Source organism: Sinocyclocheilus anshuiensis, unplaced genomic scaffold, assembly GCF_001515605.1.
Source record: "Sinocyclocheilus anshuiensis isolate Anshui unplaced genomic scaffold, SAMN03320099.WGS_v1.1 scaffold988, whole genome shotgun sequence".
NCBI lineage: Eukaryota > Metazoa > Chordata > Actinopteri > Cypriniformes > Cyprinidae > Sinocyclocheilus > Sinocyclocheilus anshuiensis.
Window position 1 is genome coordinate 966 of NW_015548246.1, and position 18,291 is coordinate 19,256.

Here is an 18,291-nt window from a genome sequence, read left to right on the forward strand (position 1 = left end):
GCCCAGAAGCTAATATCCAGCATGCCAGAGCGAATTGTAGAGGTTATGAAGAACAAGGGTCAACACTGTAAAAATTGACTCATTGTATTTGTTTGCCAATAAAAGCTTTTAAAACTTATGATATGCTTATCATTGTTTTTAAGTATACCATAGAAACATGTGGGAAAATAATCTACAAATACTGAAGAAGCAAACTTTGCAAAACACAAAATTTATGTCACTGCCAAAACTTTTGGCCATGACTGTATATGTGCGCTCTTTTAGGCTAAAAGATTAATTGAGCTGTTCAAAGTAGCCATGTGATAACAAACCAATTAGCAGAGACACGATCAATACATGTCCTTCTTCTATGTGAAATAATCATAAATACCTGTTTATACTGTTTGATTATGGCCACGAAAGTCGTAGTTGGAAACTGTTAGCCCCAGCTGGCCCATTTAGCCCCTGTGTGCGCAGTGGAAATGCGGCTAATCATTTATAACTGAGAAAATCAAACAAACGTAAACGGGCAAAGGCGGGGCCCCCTACAAGGCGGGGCCCAGGGGCTGAAGCACAGTCAAGCCCAATGGTAAGACTGGCCATGTTAGTAACATTCAACAAATAAAAACAACACTTACAACATAATCTAACATTACAAAATAAACAACACAAACTGCTAAAAGTGAACCAAAAACAAGTTCAGTAGCACAAATAAAACCAACAAGAATTAATAAACTCTACCGCATGACCTATTCATGTTGCATTGCATGCTAGGAACCTTCACAGTACATCTGCACTGTAGAAACAAAGTATGATGCTGTTTGTTTACAATAAATTTCTGAGAGTGCAGTTAGATACAAGAAGTCCCACTGTGAAATTACTGTGAAAGTAATGCAATTATTAACCTGGAATATACTGTAGTTTAAGACAAAACATTTTTTTTACAGTGCAGTCAGTATGTCCAATCTACCTATTTAAAAAAAAAAATCCCATGAGACTGGAAAAAGATTCTAGGCTGAATGAAAAGTAATAACAAAAATCCTTCACATATGAAACTGCTGGATCAGTATCAGCATTTGTCCAGGTGACAGTCTTGTTCAGTTGTTTGGAGCTTGTGGAGTTTCCACTGTCAAATACTGTACAATAAAGGGAAAGATAAAATGCACTAAGATCTGCTTTAATACAAGACAATAAATGAAAGCATTGACTCAATAACTTACTATAGTTTCTTCAGTTTACAGTGTGGATCCTCCAGTAGAGCAGAGAGCAGCTTCACTCCTGAATCTCCTGAATCTCAGATCCAGTTCTCTCAGGTGTGAGGAGTTTGATCTCAGAGCTGAAATCATAGCAGCACAGCCTTCCTCTCCAATACCGCAGTTAATCAGCCTGCAGAGAGTGAAGAACATGAATGATCTGAGATTGTGTTTAAGTTTTAGGGTAAGAGTGTATTTGTGTGTATTTGTATTAGCACTACTTTTTCTATACACCTATGGAAGCATATGGGTAGTAAAATTCATTTTGAAATGTAATTTGCAAAATGGCAATGCAGTATGTAAAATGGCAATGCATTTCTTTATTTAAATTTACATTTTCCCATACATAAGTGCAACGTTTAGTGCAAAATGAAAATGAAAATTAAATTATATAATTTAGATTTGCCATGTCCTACACTAGTTTTAATATGTAAATTAAAAACATATTTTAACGCTTTATAAGTTGCAAAATTAAAATGAAATTGTATTACCCAAATTGATTAGATGTTTAAAATGTCCAAGCAAAAACTGTAGCAAAATTATCATTTAAATGACATTTTTTTCTAAATGCATTTAGACTTACGGGTAGGACACTTGGGATTGCATTTTCATCGTGATACCGCGTGATAATTGTAGCAAAATGCAGTGTGAATTTCAAAATGCATTCTGAACCAAATGTACAGCAAAAGGGTAGCAAAATGGTGATTTAAATGTCTTTTATTCTTCTTAAATGAACTGACACTTACACTTAAGAGGTTTGAAATGCATTTTCATTAAATACCCTGCGATCAGTGTAGACAAGTCAATGTGGATTTGAAAATGCATTCCTAGCCGATCACGCCCCCAACCTGTCAATCATTATATCAAGGCGGGGCTCGGCAACAAGACGCACAATAGGTCAATATTCCCCATTAACCAAACGCTTTTCACCTGCCTCAACATCTCTCTGTTTACACTCCGATTGATGCACATAAGCAAACAGACAGTGCAATTCTACACTTAGGCCTATTGGTGGTTGGGGAGGGGCAAAAGTATAAATTATTATATTATATTATTATTATTATTATTATTATATTAATTAAAATAATTATTATCAAACAATTATTTAAACTGCGTGTATATCAAACTGCGTGTTTTCTGAGTACAAATAAGGGTCATTTTTGGCTTTGGAAACATTTCCCCGATAACCGCAGTAAACAAAGCAGCACAGCACCTGATTTTGCAACTTGCAGCACTTATATTTAATCAATTAAACTGTAGCCTTTTGAAGTGTAGGCTATATCTCAATTTGCATGTATATTTGTTTTTTTTCACCGGAGCACCACCTGAGTCTTTTCCTCCCATCCCATTTCTACCAGTGATCCTTCCCTTCCCACTCTACTAATCACTATTGTAGGTTGCCAAGTTGAGGGGACAAATGGGTTGAAATTTGTATGTGGCGATTGTGTGAGAAGGATGCGTTTCATACAAGTTCTGGCAACTGGGCAACCTTGGAATTTGTTGACGTGATTATTCATATAATGAGGTTTGGGCCATACAAATTACGGGAGTTTTACCGGAGGCAAATGTAGCAATCATATAAAATACGCCCAGTTGGGTTTTTTTATAGAAAGATTAAAAATACGGGAGAAATACGGGAAAATATTTAAATGGGATGATAGCGGGATAGAATGGTAAAATACAGGAGAATCCCAGGAAAAACGGGAGGGTTGACAGGTATGGTTTACACTCCGGTTGATGCCCATGACCATACTGAAAATGCTGCTATTCCTGCCTGCCCCAGATGACACTTCACCAGTCCGATTTAGACGTAGCTGTCACAGAACATGCCACAGCCAAAGTCAGATAACTTAAAGGGTTAGTTCACCCAAAAATGAAAATTAGCCCATAAATTATTCATCCTTAAGTCATCCTAGGTGTATATGACTTTCTTCTTTCAGACGAATCCAGTTGGAGTTATACTAAAAATTGTCTTTGATCTTTCAAGCTGTTTCATGGCACTCAGCGGGTGTTGCATGCATCAGTCCAAAAGCAATTAATTAAAATGCGCCCATCCATAAAAAAAAGTGTCTCACACAGCTCCGGGGGGTGAACAAAGGCCTTCTGTAGCAAATCGATTAGTTTTTGTAAGAAAAATATCCATATTCAAAACGTAATAATCACTTTAATGTAGCTTGCGCTCTCTGTTGTACACTGGAAGCGGTTCCGGGCGGATGACGTATGGAGGTCGGCTTTGCGCATGCACCACTCAGAAGTGATGCACGCGGAAGCGCAGGGGAGAGATCAAATTAATTAACATCAACGGTCACTAATTAGAAGTACAAAACGAGGATTTGTAAAGAAGAATGTCGGAGGATTTTGATATAAGAGACTAGTTTTCCTTTGCTAAAGTAAGAAAAACTTTGCTTCCAACAAACGTTGGTTTTCACGAGACTCACTGGCGCATGCGCAGCACTGACCTCATACGTCATCCGCCCGGAACTGCTTCCAGTGTACAACAGTGGGCGCAAGCTAGATTAAAGTGATTATTACGTTTTGAATATGGATATTTTTCTTACAAAAACGCATCGATTCGCTACAGGAGGCCTTTGTTCACCCCCCGGAGCCGTGTGAGACACTTTTTTTTATGGATGGGTGCATTTTATTTAACTGCTTTTGGACTGATGCATGCAACAGCCACTGAGTGCCATGAAAGAGCTTGAAAGATCAAAGACAATTTTTTATATAACTCTGACTGGATTCGTCTGAAAGAAGAAAGTCATATACATATAGGATGACTTGAGGGTGAGTAATTTATGGGCTAATTTTTGGGTGAACTTACCCTTTAATTTTAAAAATCATGGGCATCAATCTCGGTGTCCGGTGGCTGTACACAGTGAGAGCTCTTGTGGCAGGCGTGTGACGTTTAGGTGCCATGGAACACGCTATATAATACGGATTAAAAGAGAGGAACAAAATATAATGTAAGGTGGTAAATAAGTGTAACGTTATAATTGCACTGTTTACTTATGTGCATCACTCGGTGTGCAGACAGTGAGATGTGCGACGCACCTGCATCGCTTAGGTGCTCTGGTACACGCGATCCATTATAGGAGAAGAATAAAGTATGGTGGCAAATAGGTAAAAGTGTAGAATTGCACTGTCTGTTTGCTTATGTGCATCAATCGGAGTGTAAACAGAGAGATGTTGAGGCAGGTGAAAAGCGTTTTGTTAATGGGGAATATTGACCTATTGTGTGTCTTGTTGCCGAGCCCCGCCTGGATGTAATGATTGACATTTTGGGCGTGTGATCGGCTCGGAATGCATTTTCAAATCCACATTGACTTAAACTACATAATCACCGGGTATTTAATGAAAACGCAATTGAAATGTCTTAAGTGTAAGTGTCAATGCATTTAAGAAAAATAAAAGACATTTAAATCACCATTTTGCTACCCTTTTACTGCACCTTTGGCTCAGAATGCATTTTGAAATTCACACTGCATTTTGCTACAATTATCATGCGGTATCACAATGAAAATGCAATCCCAAGTGTCCTACCCGTAAGTCTAAATGCATTTAGGAAAAATGGTATTTAAATGATAATTTTGCTACAGTTTTTGCTTGGACATGTTAAATATATCTAATCAATTTAGGTAATACAATTTCATTTTAATTTTACAACTTATAAAGCATATATGTTTTTAATTTACATATTAAAACTAGTGTAGGAAATAGCAAATGTAAATTATGTAATTGAATTTTAATTTTAATTTTGCACTAAATGTTGCACATATGTATGGGAAAATGTACAGTTAAATACAGAAATGCATTGCCAATTTACATATTGCATTGTCATTTTGCATATTACATTTAAAAATGAATTCTGCTACCCATATGCTTACATATACACCAGGATCGCTGCTATAGAGATTTAATCTTGCCAGCTGCTAAAACATTAATTTAAATGCATGCTACCCACATGATTCCTGATTGTGATGCTGAACTAGTTTATAGTACTAAATAGGTGATAATGTTAAATTAAGAGTAACATTATAGTATAACTATGACATATCTTTTACTTGCGCTTCTGCAAAGTTCACTTAATTTTTTAGGATTGAGTTTAAATTGTATTGTAGCTCCGTGTTAATCTGATTCTAATTTTCAAGTGATCATTAAATTTAGAATGTGTTTCTAATTAGTAACTAATCACAAATATTGGTTAATATTAATTTAGATATTTGATTATTCTGGACATCCTATCCACCCTATTCTTCCCATAAAAATGGGTGCGGCCATTTGTAAATTTTATGGGTCTTGCTTCCGGTCTCATTCCCTTCTAGCTATTTTTAGCTGCGCAAAACAGCTCATTTTGCGGCTTGATATTGCTAATTGCTGTGTCTTACTATATTATTTTAATGTATTATCTTAATTATGAACACACTGGTTTGCAGTGGAAACAGTTTTACCATTTACTGCACGTTGTAATTCTTCTGGTTGTTCCCCTATAGTGGCTAATGAATGTCTCCAGGTTACGCATGTAACCCTAGTTTCCCGAGGGAACGAGATGCATCGGAAAACGCTATGGGAATGCCTTCAGCATGACCGTGTTCTGAATCACGTGTGTAATCAGTCCAATGGATGGGCGAGACATCATGGGCGGGTGACGTAGCGACCAGGAAGCTATAAAAGCATGTGCTGCGAAACCGGCGACAGCTTCGAGGAATGAAGCAAGCTCTCGCAGGGATGCCGGAAGTATGGCACTGAGACGCAGCACTGGACGCAGACGCAGGAAGTATGGCACTCGTTCCCTTGGGGAGCTAGGGTTACATGTGTAACCTGGAGACATTCCCCTTTAGGAACTCGAGCTGCGTCGGAAAACGCTATGGGAACGAGTATGCCCACGCCGCCAGCCTTACAAATCCCTGCCTAGTGTGGAAGTGCACAGCTAGTGGCTTGCATATCTAGGTCATAGAACCTGACGAACGTTAGGGGCGTGGACCAACCCGCAGATGTCCTGCATAGAAACACCTGCTAACAAGGTCTTAGAGGCCGCCACACTTCTGGTAGAGTGAGCCTTGATCCCCAGAGGCGAGGAGAGGTCAGAGGACTCATAAGCAATGGAGATGGCATCCACTATCCACCGGCTGAGGGTCTGTTTTGTAGCAGGAAGACCTCTCTTAGGGGGACCGTAGCACATGAGCAGTTGGTCCATCCTTCTCCACAGGGCAGCTCTGTGGACGTATGTGTCCAATGCTCGCACTGGACACATACAATTAAGCTTCTGCTGGTCAGGCTCCCAGAAGGGAGGAGGACAGAAGGCCTGGAGTACGACAGGCCATCGTGTAGAGGAGGGGAGCTTACGGACATAACCCACTCGAGGGTAGAGGAAAGCTTTAGCCAGACCAGGCGCAAAGTTTAGGTAGGAAGGGGCCACTGAGAGAGCCTGAAGATCCCCAACTCTCTTTAGAGAAGACATCGAGAAGATATCTCTCTTTATAAAAGATATAGGATGGTAGTTTTAATAGTGAGGTGGCGATCAGAGATCTCCTCAATAGGCTCGAAGGGAGGCTTGCAGAGAGCTTCTAACACCACAGCCAGGTCCCACAGGGGCACACAGGATCATACTGGAGGCCTCAGCCTCAGCGCACCACGGAGGAAACGTGTAACTAGGGGGTGTCTGCCCACTGACTGGCCACCGAAGGGGGGCGTGGTAGGCCGCAATGGCCGCCACGTTGACCTTCAGGGTGGAGTGGGTCAACCCTGTGGAGAAACGGGCCAGCAGGAACTCCAGCACTGTACCAACTGGGCAGTTAACTGGGTCGAGCTGGCGGTCGCCAGTGTGAAAGATCGTACCCTCCGCCTGTGAGAGGAGATCCCTCCTGACGGGAATCTCCCATGGAGAGCCATCGAGGAGGGAAATCAGGTCCGAGAACCATACTCGGCCCGGCCAGAATGGGGCTACTAGCACTCTCTTCAGAACTCCTGGGAGCAGAGCGATCGGTGGAAAGGCATACAGACGAAGCCTCGGCCACGTCTGTACCATGGCATCCAGCCCCAGTGGAGCTGGATGAGTCAGAGAGAACCAGAGGGGACAGTGCGATGTCTCTCGAGTCGCAAACGGGTCCACCTGAGCCTTGCCAAAAACATTCCATATCTGCTTCACCACATCTGGGTGAAGCCTCCATTCCCCGGCCTCGGCCCCTGCTTCGACAGGATGGCTGCTCTCATATTGAGATGCCCAGGGTTGTGGACTGCTCTCAGCGAGAGGAGTTTGCCCTGGGACCACACAAATATCTGGTGCGCCAGCTTGTACAAGGGGTGCGAACGCAGAACACCCTGGTGGTTGATGTAAGAGACCACCGCTGTGTTGTCGGTGCGCACCAACACATGGTGACCTCTTAGGTCTGGGAGAAAGTGTTTCAATGCTAGAAACACGGCCAGCATCTCCAGGCAGTTGATGTGCCATGTGAGATGGCGACCGCTCCACAGACCGCGAGCTGAGCGGCCACTCCTAACCGCTTCCCAACCGGTGAGAGACGCATCTGTCACTAGTGTTATGCGCCAACAAGGAGCTCCCAGCACCGGGCCCTTAGACAAGAACCAAGGTTTCCTCCACATGTCTAAGGCACGTAGGCAGCGACGCATGACCTTGAACATGCGTAGCGGGTTTCCCCTTGGGGAGAACCCCTTGGACTTGAGCCACCACTGTAGGGGTCTCATGTACAGCAGGCCAAAAGGTATCACGTTGGACGCAGCTGCCATCAGACCCAGCAGTTTTTGAAACTGCTTGACAGTGAGTGACCGGCCTTCTTTCACTATCATGACTGCAGTGAGGATCGACTCGATCCGAGCAGGGGACAGATGTGCCTGCACCGTGGTCGAATCCCACACCACGCCCAGATAAGTGGTTCTATGTAATGGAGAAAGAACACTTTTCATGGCGTTTAGCCTTAACCCCAGCTCTCTCATGTGGGCGAGAACGACATCTCGATGGCGAACCGCCACCAGCTCCGATTGAGCTAATATCAACCAACCGTTGATATAATTGAGTATGTGGATGCCCTGGAGTCACAGGGGAGCCAGAGCAGCATCCACACACTTCGTGAAAGTGCGGGGTGAGAGTGCAAGGCCGAAAGGAAGAACCCGGTATTGGTAAGCTTTGCCCCCGAAAGCAAACCTCAGGAACTTCCTGTGATGAGGAAGGATGGAGATGTGGAAGTATGCATCTTTTAAATTGATTGTGACAAACCAGTCCTCTGACCTGATCTGAGACACGACTTGTTTGAGTGTAAGCATCCTGAACTTCAGTTGCATGACTGAGCGGTTCAACTGACGCATATCTAAAATGGGACGCAACCCTCCATCCTTCTTCGGAACAATGAACTACCGGCTGTAGAACCCGGTCTCTCTTTCGTGAAGAGGGACCACCTCTGGTGTAATCAGAGTGGCCAGCTCGGTGCCCTGAAGCGGCGAACCGGCAGGGGACGGCCGAACTAGCTGCTCTAGAGACCTCCGAAGAGGTGGCGAGTCTCTTAGCGCCGCTATGTTTCCGGGCGGTAACTGAGAGAAGCGCTCGCGGGAGGCCGCTGCGCCCTGAAGCACCGAGGGTGGCAGGGTTGGCAGACCGATCTCCAGAGGGCACTGAGGAGAGACGGGCACCGTTTGATGAGGTGTACACCGCTCTTCCCCAGAGGGGCCTACCCTCAGAAGTCCCGAGCCACCAGCGTCAGGACTTCTTGGTCGGGGACTTCTTAGTCTTAACCCTCTGGGGTCCGAGGGTGTTTTGGGGCATGGAAAAGTTTTGACATGCCCTGACATTTGTGCTTTTTGTTTTTTTAGCTTGGTTTGCTGTGATGTGGGCGTTTACATGCGCGCGTCTCACATGGCCTATTGTAATATCAAAAGCGCGATCGGCGCGTGGGCGTGGTCACATTAGAGATAATGAGGGCGACGGCAAAGACTTGACATCGCGTTGGTTTCATACTGATTAAAAATTTCCGCCGGCGGAACTGTCGACCCCAGGAGGTTAAGTATGGTCCGCAGATCTGGCTTAGACTTCGAAGGCCTCGACCCAGAGCTTTTGAGCCTCCCGGTATGAGGAGCTGGTACACGGAGGGGGGCTGCTCCCGCCTGGCAGCCCCCGGAGCTAGAGAGCGGCGAGAAAGGAACCGCTGAAATGCCACCACTTGTTTACGAGCCTCCTGGTAACTGTCGACGACGGAATTGACGGCGTCGCCGAACAGACCAGATGGTGCAAGCGGGGCATCCATGAGGAAGACCCTGTCCTTCTCCTTCATGTCAGACAGGGTCAACCACAGGTGCCTCTCCGCCGCCACCAGTGCTACCATAGACCTGCCGATGGCGTGGGCAGTCTCGGAGAGACAGATCAGCGGTTCGTCTGAGCTCTGTGATATCCTCAGAATTAACCTCCTCCCCCTCATCTAGCTCTTTCAGTAGGTCGGCTTGGTACGCCTGAAACACTGCCATAGTGTGCAGACACGCACCAGTCTGACCCGCTGGCGTGTACCCTTTGCCCACTAGCACTGAAGTTGTACGCAGCAGCTTTGAGGGCAATGCCAGAGCCTTTAACACTAGAACCGCCAGGGGTTGCTGTATACCTAAAACCGCCAGCGGGTAAATTTTACCCATGCACATGACAGCTGTTTCTGAATGGCTAAAGAACATATTATTTCACTGTATTATGCTACTGTCTTCACAAAGTAGTGTCTAGAGTCATGAAATTATTATATCTAGTCATCAACTATATTTTTGTCCTGTTGTTTTATGTTCAAACTTTTTTTATGCAGGCTACACTAGTCACTTTTCATAATGGTCAATATTAACCTAAACAAGCCTGCACTGACAACGAGAATTAGAAGGACGTAAATACATATTTAGGTGGTGTAACAGGCTATTATAATACACTGTCATTAATCAATATATTAAGATAACCTATGTTATTTAAATTACTAAAATAGCCTATAGACAATAATGAGCAATAATAATTCACCACATTGCATAGGATGATGATGACAAATTCAAGCGCACAGCTTCACCTAATTAATTATTAATTTGTTTAGTTATATCATTTATAATTTAAATTATACAAGAAGAACACCAATAAACTTCGGGTAATTAAAAAAGGTTTTACTCATTAGCCTACATCAGATCGGATTTTTTTTCTTCAGGAAACAGGCAGACTAGAATAAATAGCAACACAGAAGCGGACAATAAACGATAGAAATGGCAAAACAAAAATTAAATAATTAATCCGAATTTTGAACAATTATGAGTAACATTAGGATAAAACGTCTAAATATGATATATCGATCGCCGTCAGATGCTGAGCCGACAGGACGCTTTACTTATCTCCCCACCATCAGACTCTCCATCGCTCATGGCATTTAGTACTTCTTATACCTCTTCAGCATTCATAAATCACCTTCTTTTACTCATTTTGTCTTTATTTATGAAACTGATAACCACTAATTCAGTGAGCGAAAGGTGTTGCCTAGCAATGTACTATGTTAAAACATAAGGGGGATTGTAAATCACACAATATTAGTAAAAGTCAGTGACTGGGAGACTTGAATGTTTTATTAAAAATATTTTATTTACGTTTTAAAAACAGCCACGGGTAAAATTTACCCTGTTGGTGGTTCTAGTGTTAAAGACGATGACGCGCCGGGAGACAGATAGCTCGCAAGCGTCTGTTCAACCCGGGGCATCACCCTGTAACTGCGCTCATTCAACCCTGCCACGTTAGCATAGTAGTCAAAAGCGGGGATAAAGAGGTGGGCCGAGATTGGTTTAGCCCATGACCTTGACACCTCGGTGTGGAGGTTGGGGAAGACCGGCACGCTCCGGCGTGGAGGTGGCGGCCTAGACTGCAGAAAGCCTTCATCCAGCTTGCTTTTCTGTGGTTCAGCCTGTTTCTCGGTGGGCCAATCGATGTTCAACTTGGCCACAGCATGAGTAACCACCTCCAAAACCTCCTCATACTGGGGCGAATGAAGGGGTGAATACTCATTGACGCCCTCCACGTCAACCTCCTCGGAGGAAGACAGGTGGAGCATCGAGCCTTCCCTCCGGGGGGAAGTAACCGCAGAACGGGCTTCCGATCTCAGAGAGCGGGCGCTGGATCTGGCAGGTGAGGAAGAAGATAGGGACTTGCCCGTCTCCATTCCCTCCACCAGATCCATCTGCGAACCCCACAAATGCAGCCGCCTCGACGGAAGCGGGGCCAGCACCGCGAGAAACGCTGACGAAGGCTTCCTCCTCGAAGAGAGCCTTCCGGGAGTGAAGCATACGCAGCGGCAGACCCTCGCAATGTGGGCAGTGGACTCCCTCGAGAGCCGACTCTGCGTGCCTCGCTCCCAAGCAGACAACGCACAGGCTGTGTGTATCCCCACCCATAATGTAGCGTGGGCAGGGAGGAACACATTCTTTCAATTATTCATTCATCAGGAAACGACCGGAGGTCGTGGATCTCATGATCACAAACTCTCTGGTCTGAACTTAGTCAGAGGAGCAAGGTTAACTTATATATTTTAAGTTGTTAGCCTACTGCTTGCTCAGAACAAAAAGTGTAGTTTGTTAGGTCACTTAAGTAGACAGAAATCAAAAGGTCTCCGATGATGTTCCTACTGCTCCATTCATCCATGAGCCTTTAGTCTGATCTATCCTGAACACAGATTTGAGGAAACATCAGCCTCCACATGATCTACTAGTCATGATGAGTTCAGGAGTGTTCAGAATAAATCAGATGTAATATTTTATTTGTCAAGTAAGAATGTATCATGCTAATTACATAATTAAACAATAAGAATCCAATTCAGAGATAATAAATGCATAACATCAATTGCTCAAAGATAAATCTAAGTGTGAGAGGTGAATACCTGACAGCAGAAAAAGTAGCATTTATGTATGCTGTTCCCCTTAAATACTCTTCAAACAGACTAAAAATATTTAAGACTTGATGCTATTGGGTACATGTATATCTGTTATTCATGGATTGGAGAAATATTTGTCAATCTGTATGTAATTTTTGTAATTATGTATCTGTATGTTTAATTTAGTGAATTACAGTAACACTGTAAAGTGGCTAAAGAACTGTAAAATTACAGTAAACTACAGGCAAATATGCTGCAGGTATTTTACAGGACAATTCTATATACAGCAAAAAAACATGTACAGTACTTTATATGTGAAGCTGCTGCCAATTAATTACTGCAAATGTAATTAATTTTGGCTCACACTTATGTACTTTTTTGTTCAATGTGTCACGGTCAACAGGAAGGGACCCAAATGCAGAGTGAGTGAAACAAGATTTATTGAAAACACAAGTTCACAGCACAGGGGTGGACAATCTTGGGACAGCTCCAACCAGCAGGGAGATATCAATGCCCTGACAGGTAGACAGTCTCAGTCGTTGGTCAAATCTGTGCGAAAGGATGGGGAGAAAACCAGAGCAGAGAACAGCAGAGCATGCACGCAGAGTGAAGGGGCTCAAAGCAGGCAGTATCAGAGATTCGGTTCTCAGCACCAGGCTTGGTTGGCAGGCAGCCTTGGGGAACCAACAGGCAACACCACTCAAGACCACACAACACCACTACTCAGCACAACACACAGAGAAACAACATTATGTACAAAAGGGGGGGAAAATAAAATAAAAAGTAAAGCAAAACTAAACAAACGTAATGGAAATATCTAAGTTTAGACTAAAAAACAACTAAAGTATAAAATCTAAACAGCTCAGAGAAGAAACAAGATTGATGAACAACTAAATATGATATTACAAGTAAATTTAAGCAAGATACTAAAGAACAAAACCAAAATCAGAAGATAGAAAAATCAAGAGCAAAAACTACAACGCCAGGGCAGAGCCCTGACAGTACCCCCCCTCCCAATGGACGCCTCCTGGCGTCCAAACCAGTCCTGGGAGGTGGTGACAACAGGGAACCAAGGGGATATGAACTGGGCAGACTTAAAGGGAGCAGGCATAGCGGAGCCATGCAGCACAGGAGAGGGGGTGGGGAGGGTGGGAATAAATCTAGTGTTGTAGCCTGGCAGGGCAGAGTGGAAGGCTGCCGGTGGGGTGGGAGAACCGCAAGTGTTTGGTTTAGAAGGCGGAGCTGGAGAGATGGAAGTAGTGTATCTGCGGGTATTGACTGGCTTGACCAATGATGGCTTAAAAATCGTGGAGTAGGGCAGGGTGCTTGGGGAGCAGGAAGGGGACAGCCTCCCTGCCTATGACAAGACTGACCGAGTGGGTGGAGGATTCTGGCAGGTCTTGGATTGGCTCTGGAACATATTCTGGATCTAGGATTGGCTCTGGAACAGACTCTGGGACTGGCTCGAAGAAGGACTCTGGCTGCTTCTGGACTGAGACTGGTTCTGGAATGATCTCTGGCTGTTCCTGGACTGGGACTAGCTCTAGAGTAAACTCTTGGAGTGGATCCAAGTCTGGGACTGAAGCATACTCTAAGGCAGACTCCAGGGACTCTGGGACTGGAGCAGAGTCTGGGACTGGAGACGAATCTGGGGTGGATTTTGAGGCTAGAGTTGAGTCTGGGACTGCCGTGGACTCCAAGACTGATTCTAAAGACTGGAGGACTGGAGCGGATTCTGAGCCTGTGGCAGTGAGACCTGGCCGCTCGGAATGGCCTCTGTGTCAGAAACAGTGGCCTGCTTCAAACTGGCATTCATGGCCTGGCCAGTGACAGCGGGTTGCTTGAGGATGGCCTCACTGGCCATAACGGGAAGGACAAGCAGCTCAGGGATGATGTCCTTGGGCATGGCATGACTGGCTGGACTGGGCTCTGTGGGCATGACATGACTTGCAGGAATAGCTTCTCTGGGCAAAACAGGAGGTTCAGACACTGTCACCTTAGTCACAGGACAAAATGACTCTTCAGAGATGGTCTCTGTGGCCTTGACAGATGGTGCAGATGACTCTGGGATTGCCTCTGTGGTTGTGACAAGACTAACAGAGACAGCCTCTTGACCTGGAACTGAGTCAAGTACAGGCTCCAGGGCTGAAACAGGAATGCCTTTTTTGGTTGCTGGAACAGATTTAGGAGCGCCCTCAGAGGCAGCTGAAATGCCCTCCGGGGCTACAGCAAGAGACTCAGAAGCCGACTCTGGGGCGCCCTCGGGGGCAGCTGAAATATCCTCTGGGGCTGCAGGAATAGACTCAGGAGGTGACTCTGGAGCACCCTCCGGGGCTGCAGGCATAACAGTGGACTGTAAAACACGAATCCTCTTCCTCCTCCGCTTACGAGGTTGCTCTGGGCTGAGCACTGGGTCTGAAGCAGACACTGAAGCGGACTCAGAGGCTGGAATGGACTTGACTGGTTCTGGAAGAACTGGAGAGGACTTAGACTCTGGAGTGACTGGGCTTGACTTGACTGACTCTTGAATGACTACAGTTGACTCTACTAGTTCTAGGAGAACTGGAGCAGACTTTACAGCCTCTGGGTTGACAGGCTTCTGGACTGAAGCAGACTCAGGGGCTGGAGCCGACACAGGAGCGGGCTCAGGGGCTGGCTCTTGACCTTCCACAGGAGCTGCAGAACTGCCCTCCGGGGCTACTAGAACGGACTCGGGAATTGGCTCTTGACTGCCCCCGGAGGCTGCTGAACTGCCCTTCAGGGCTACTGGAACAGACTCGGGAGTTGGTTCTTGACTGCCCTCGGGGGCTGCTGAACTGCCCTCCGGTACTACTGGAACAGACTCGGGAGTTGGTTCTTGACTGCCCTCGGGGGCTGCTGAATTGCCCTCCAGGGCTAATGGAACAGACTCGGGAGTAGATTCTTGACTGCCCTCCGAGACTACTGGAACAGACTCGGGAGTTGGCTCTTGACTGCCCTCGGGGGCTGCTGAACTGCCCTCCGGGGCTGCAAGTACAGACTCAATCACTGACTCTGGAGTGACTGGAATGGCCTCAGCTGACTCTGTGGACTCAGAGATGACTGCAACAGTCTGAGCCGCCCTCTTCCTTCTCAACCTCCGTTTCATCGTTGGAGTCAGAAGAGGATCGGGAACTTGACTCGACGAGGGAGGGAGGATGGGGTGATCACAGCATGTGGACTCTGGTGGTGTAAGTATCTGCCAATCCTTGCGGTGGTACAAATAGTTGGAGAAGTCCCACAAGTCCAGTATTCTCAGTTGCTCCATCTCCCACTGTGGCAGAGGGTCATCCAGGCAGATATTAAAGGCCTCCTTGAGGGCTGCATCATCATACTCCAGGCCCCTGGACACGGTCCAAAAATACTGGGCAAAGGCCCTCACCTCCAGCCCCTGCTGACGAAGTGCTCCCAGGCCTTGCTGGCGGGCCAGTCTCTCCTGAGCATTTGCGGGGGGCAGGATTTTGAGACTTGTTCTGCTGGGTCCTGACTTGGCTGGTTCATTCTGTCACGGTCAACAGGAAGGGACCCAAATGCAGAGTGAGTGAAACAAGATTTATTGAAAACACAAGTTCACAGCACAGGGGTGGACAATCTTGGGACAGCTCCAACCAGCAGGGAGAGATCAATGCCCTGACCAGGCTTGGTAAGCAGGCCGCCTTGGGGAACCAACAGGCAGCGAGTCTCAGGCTGGTAGAGCAGGACTGGAGGGAACACACAAACACACACAGATACACAAGAAAACACCACTCAAGACCACACAACACCACTACTCAGCGCAACACACAGAGAAACAACATTATGTACAAAAGGGGGGAAAAATAAAATAAAAAGAAAAGCAAAACTAAACTAAACAAACGTAATGGAAATATCTAAGTTTAGACTAAAAACAACTAAAGTTAACAGCTCAGAGAAGAAACAAGATTGATGAACAACTAAATATGATATTACAAGTAAATTTAAGCAAGATACTAAAGAACAAAACCAAAATCAGAAGATAGAAAAATCAAGAGCAAAAACTACAACAAGGATACACAATAACAGGGCAAGACTGGAATATAGAGCAGTAAGTCAGTAACTGTCTCTATGGCACAAGACGAACCAGCCACCACAAGAGGAAAAACAGCACAATATAAAGGGAGGAAAGTACACAAGGGACAGGTGAGCCCAATTACAGAAACAAGGACAAGACAAGGCCTAAACAAGTGGGCTTGACCAAGGGAAACAAGGAGGTGGGACCACAGGAACACATGGCAAGCATAAACAAAGACAAAACAATGTGTGAAAACACAAGACAAACAAAGACACATTAAACAAAGACAATACAGAAAAAGCTGCCAGGGCAGAGCCCTGACACAATGGTCTATAAGTGTATATACAAACATACATTTGTTTTGGACACATTCAGTATAATCATTGTATTCAATCATTTACATTTTTATTTTTAAAATAATCGTTCACCCAAAAATATAAATTGTCATAATTTCCTTCCCTGCATGTAGTTCCTAACCTGTATGAGGTTCTTTCTTCTGTGAAACACAAAAGACGATATTTTGAATATTGTTGGCAACCAAAGTTTTGGTACCACTGCTTTCCAATGTGTGGACAAAAACATTTCTCAAAATATCTTCTTTTATTTTCCACAGAAGAAAGTCATTCTGTTTTGAAATGACTTGAAGATAAGTAACGTGATGACAGAATTTTCATTTTTGGGTGAACTATCCCTTTAACATTAAATGTTTATGTTTGACAATATTTTCACACAGTTTTTGTGTTCAATAATATAATAACACTCACTGTAGTTTCTCAAGTTTACAGTGTGGATCCTCCAGTAGAGCAGAGAGCTGCTTCGCTCCTGAATCTCCTGGTTTATTAAAGTTCAGATTCAGTTCTCTCAGGTGTGAGGGGTTTGATCTCAGAGCTGAAATCAGAGCAGCACAGCCTTCCTCTCCAATACCGCACTTCCACAGCCTGCAGAGAGTGAAGAACATAAATGATCTCTGAGATTGTGTTTAAGTTTTAGGGTGAGAGTGTGTGTGTGTTTGTATGAGCACTATTTTCTCTATACACCAGGATCAGTGCTATAGAGATTTTAACTTGCCAGCACAAGCACAAGCTAAGAAACTAATTGAAATGCACTCTACTCACATGATTCCCGATACTGAACTAGTTTATCATTTTCATTCTTCAAACCTTTTGCAGTACTATATAGGCAGTAATGTTAAAATATTAAGAGTAAGATTATAGTATAACTATGACATATTACTCTGGTGTTTTTTGAGATTGTGGGGTCGTTGAGAGGGCATGTATATTTGTAAAATAGACATCACTCTACTTTTTTTCTCACAATGAATTAGGGAAAGTAGCATTTATGAATGCTGTTCAAATAAATACTCTATAAATACTATAAATACTCATATAAATACTCTTCAAACAGATTAAAATATTCTAGTCTTGTCTTCATGACACTGAGTATATGTAAATCTGTTATTCATGAATTGGAGAAAGATTTGTCAATTAAAATTTTTGTAATTATTTATCAGTATGTTTTATTTTGGATTATACTTATGCACTTTGTTTTTTCAGGGTATGTAAGTGTATTTACAAACATACATTAAAATTTATATATAATTATAATAATTTTATTTGATCATTTATATTCTGTGGCGTGTGTGGTAGTTTACAATGGGGCTAAAGATGGACCCATGTAAAAGGCACATTTAAAATTATTATAGACAAATTAGAATCATTAAAAGTACAGACTTATGTTTTGAAACAAAGGTCTTGTTAATGTTTTCAGTTTTGTTCAAGTTAATTAAATCAACAGATTTTCAGTAACTGAAGAATATGACAAGGATGATATTTGGGGTAAAAAATTTAATTTTAAAAATATATCACTCTGGCGGGACGACCAAACGTCAGACACAGTGGGTGTGGCGTCAGGCCTTGGAAAGGCTTTTATTAACAGAAAATAAACAGTGTCCAGAAAAAGGGGAATTGAAGGGACTAGACAGCCCGGCATCCTGGCCTGACGGCCGTGTAACAGGTGCGGTTCTCGTCCGGACCGCGGGTCCGGCAGCTCACGACTCTGGCGGCACTGGAGTCCCTCTACGCACCCCTCCTGGACCCACGAGGACACCAGCGTGCATGCACGGGGAAGAGACCGGTCT

At 44.3% G+C, this 18,291-nt stretch overlaps 1 protein-coding gene across 1 annotated transcript in view; it reads right to left on the bottom strand.

The window, feature by feature from the left end:
* Positions 1-961: 961 nt before the first annotated feature.
* The window catches only part of LOC107655253 (NACHT, LRR and PYD domains-containing protein 3-like), a 24,956-nt gene continuing 7,626 nt past the window's right edge, over positions 962-18,291 (bottom strand). Inside the window, exons 3-5 of the mRNA XM_016442701.1 lie at positions 16,983-17,092; positions 1,200-1,263; positions 962-1,115 (exon numbers count right to left, since the gene is read on the bottom strand). Coding sequence (XP_016298187.1) covers positions 1,109-1,115; positions 1,200-1,263; positions 16,983-17,092 — 181 coding nt within the window. The 3' untranslated portion in view covers positions 962-1,108. The remainder of the gene's footprint in view (positions 1,116-1,199; positions 1,264-16,982; positions 17,093-18,291) is intronic.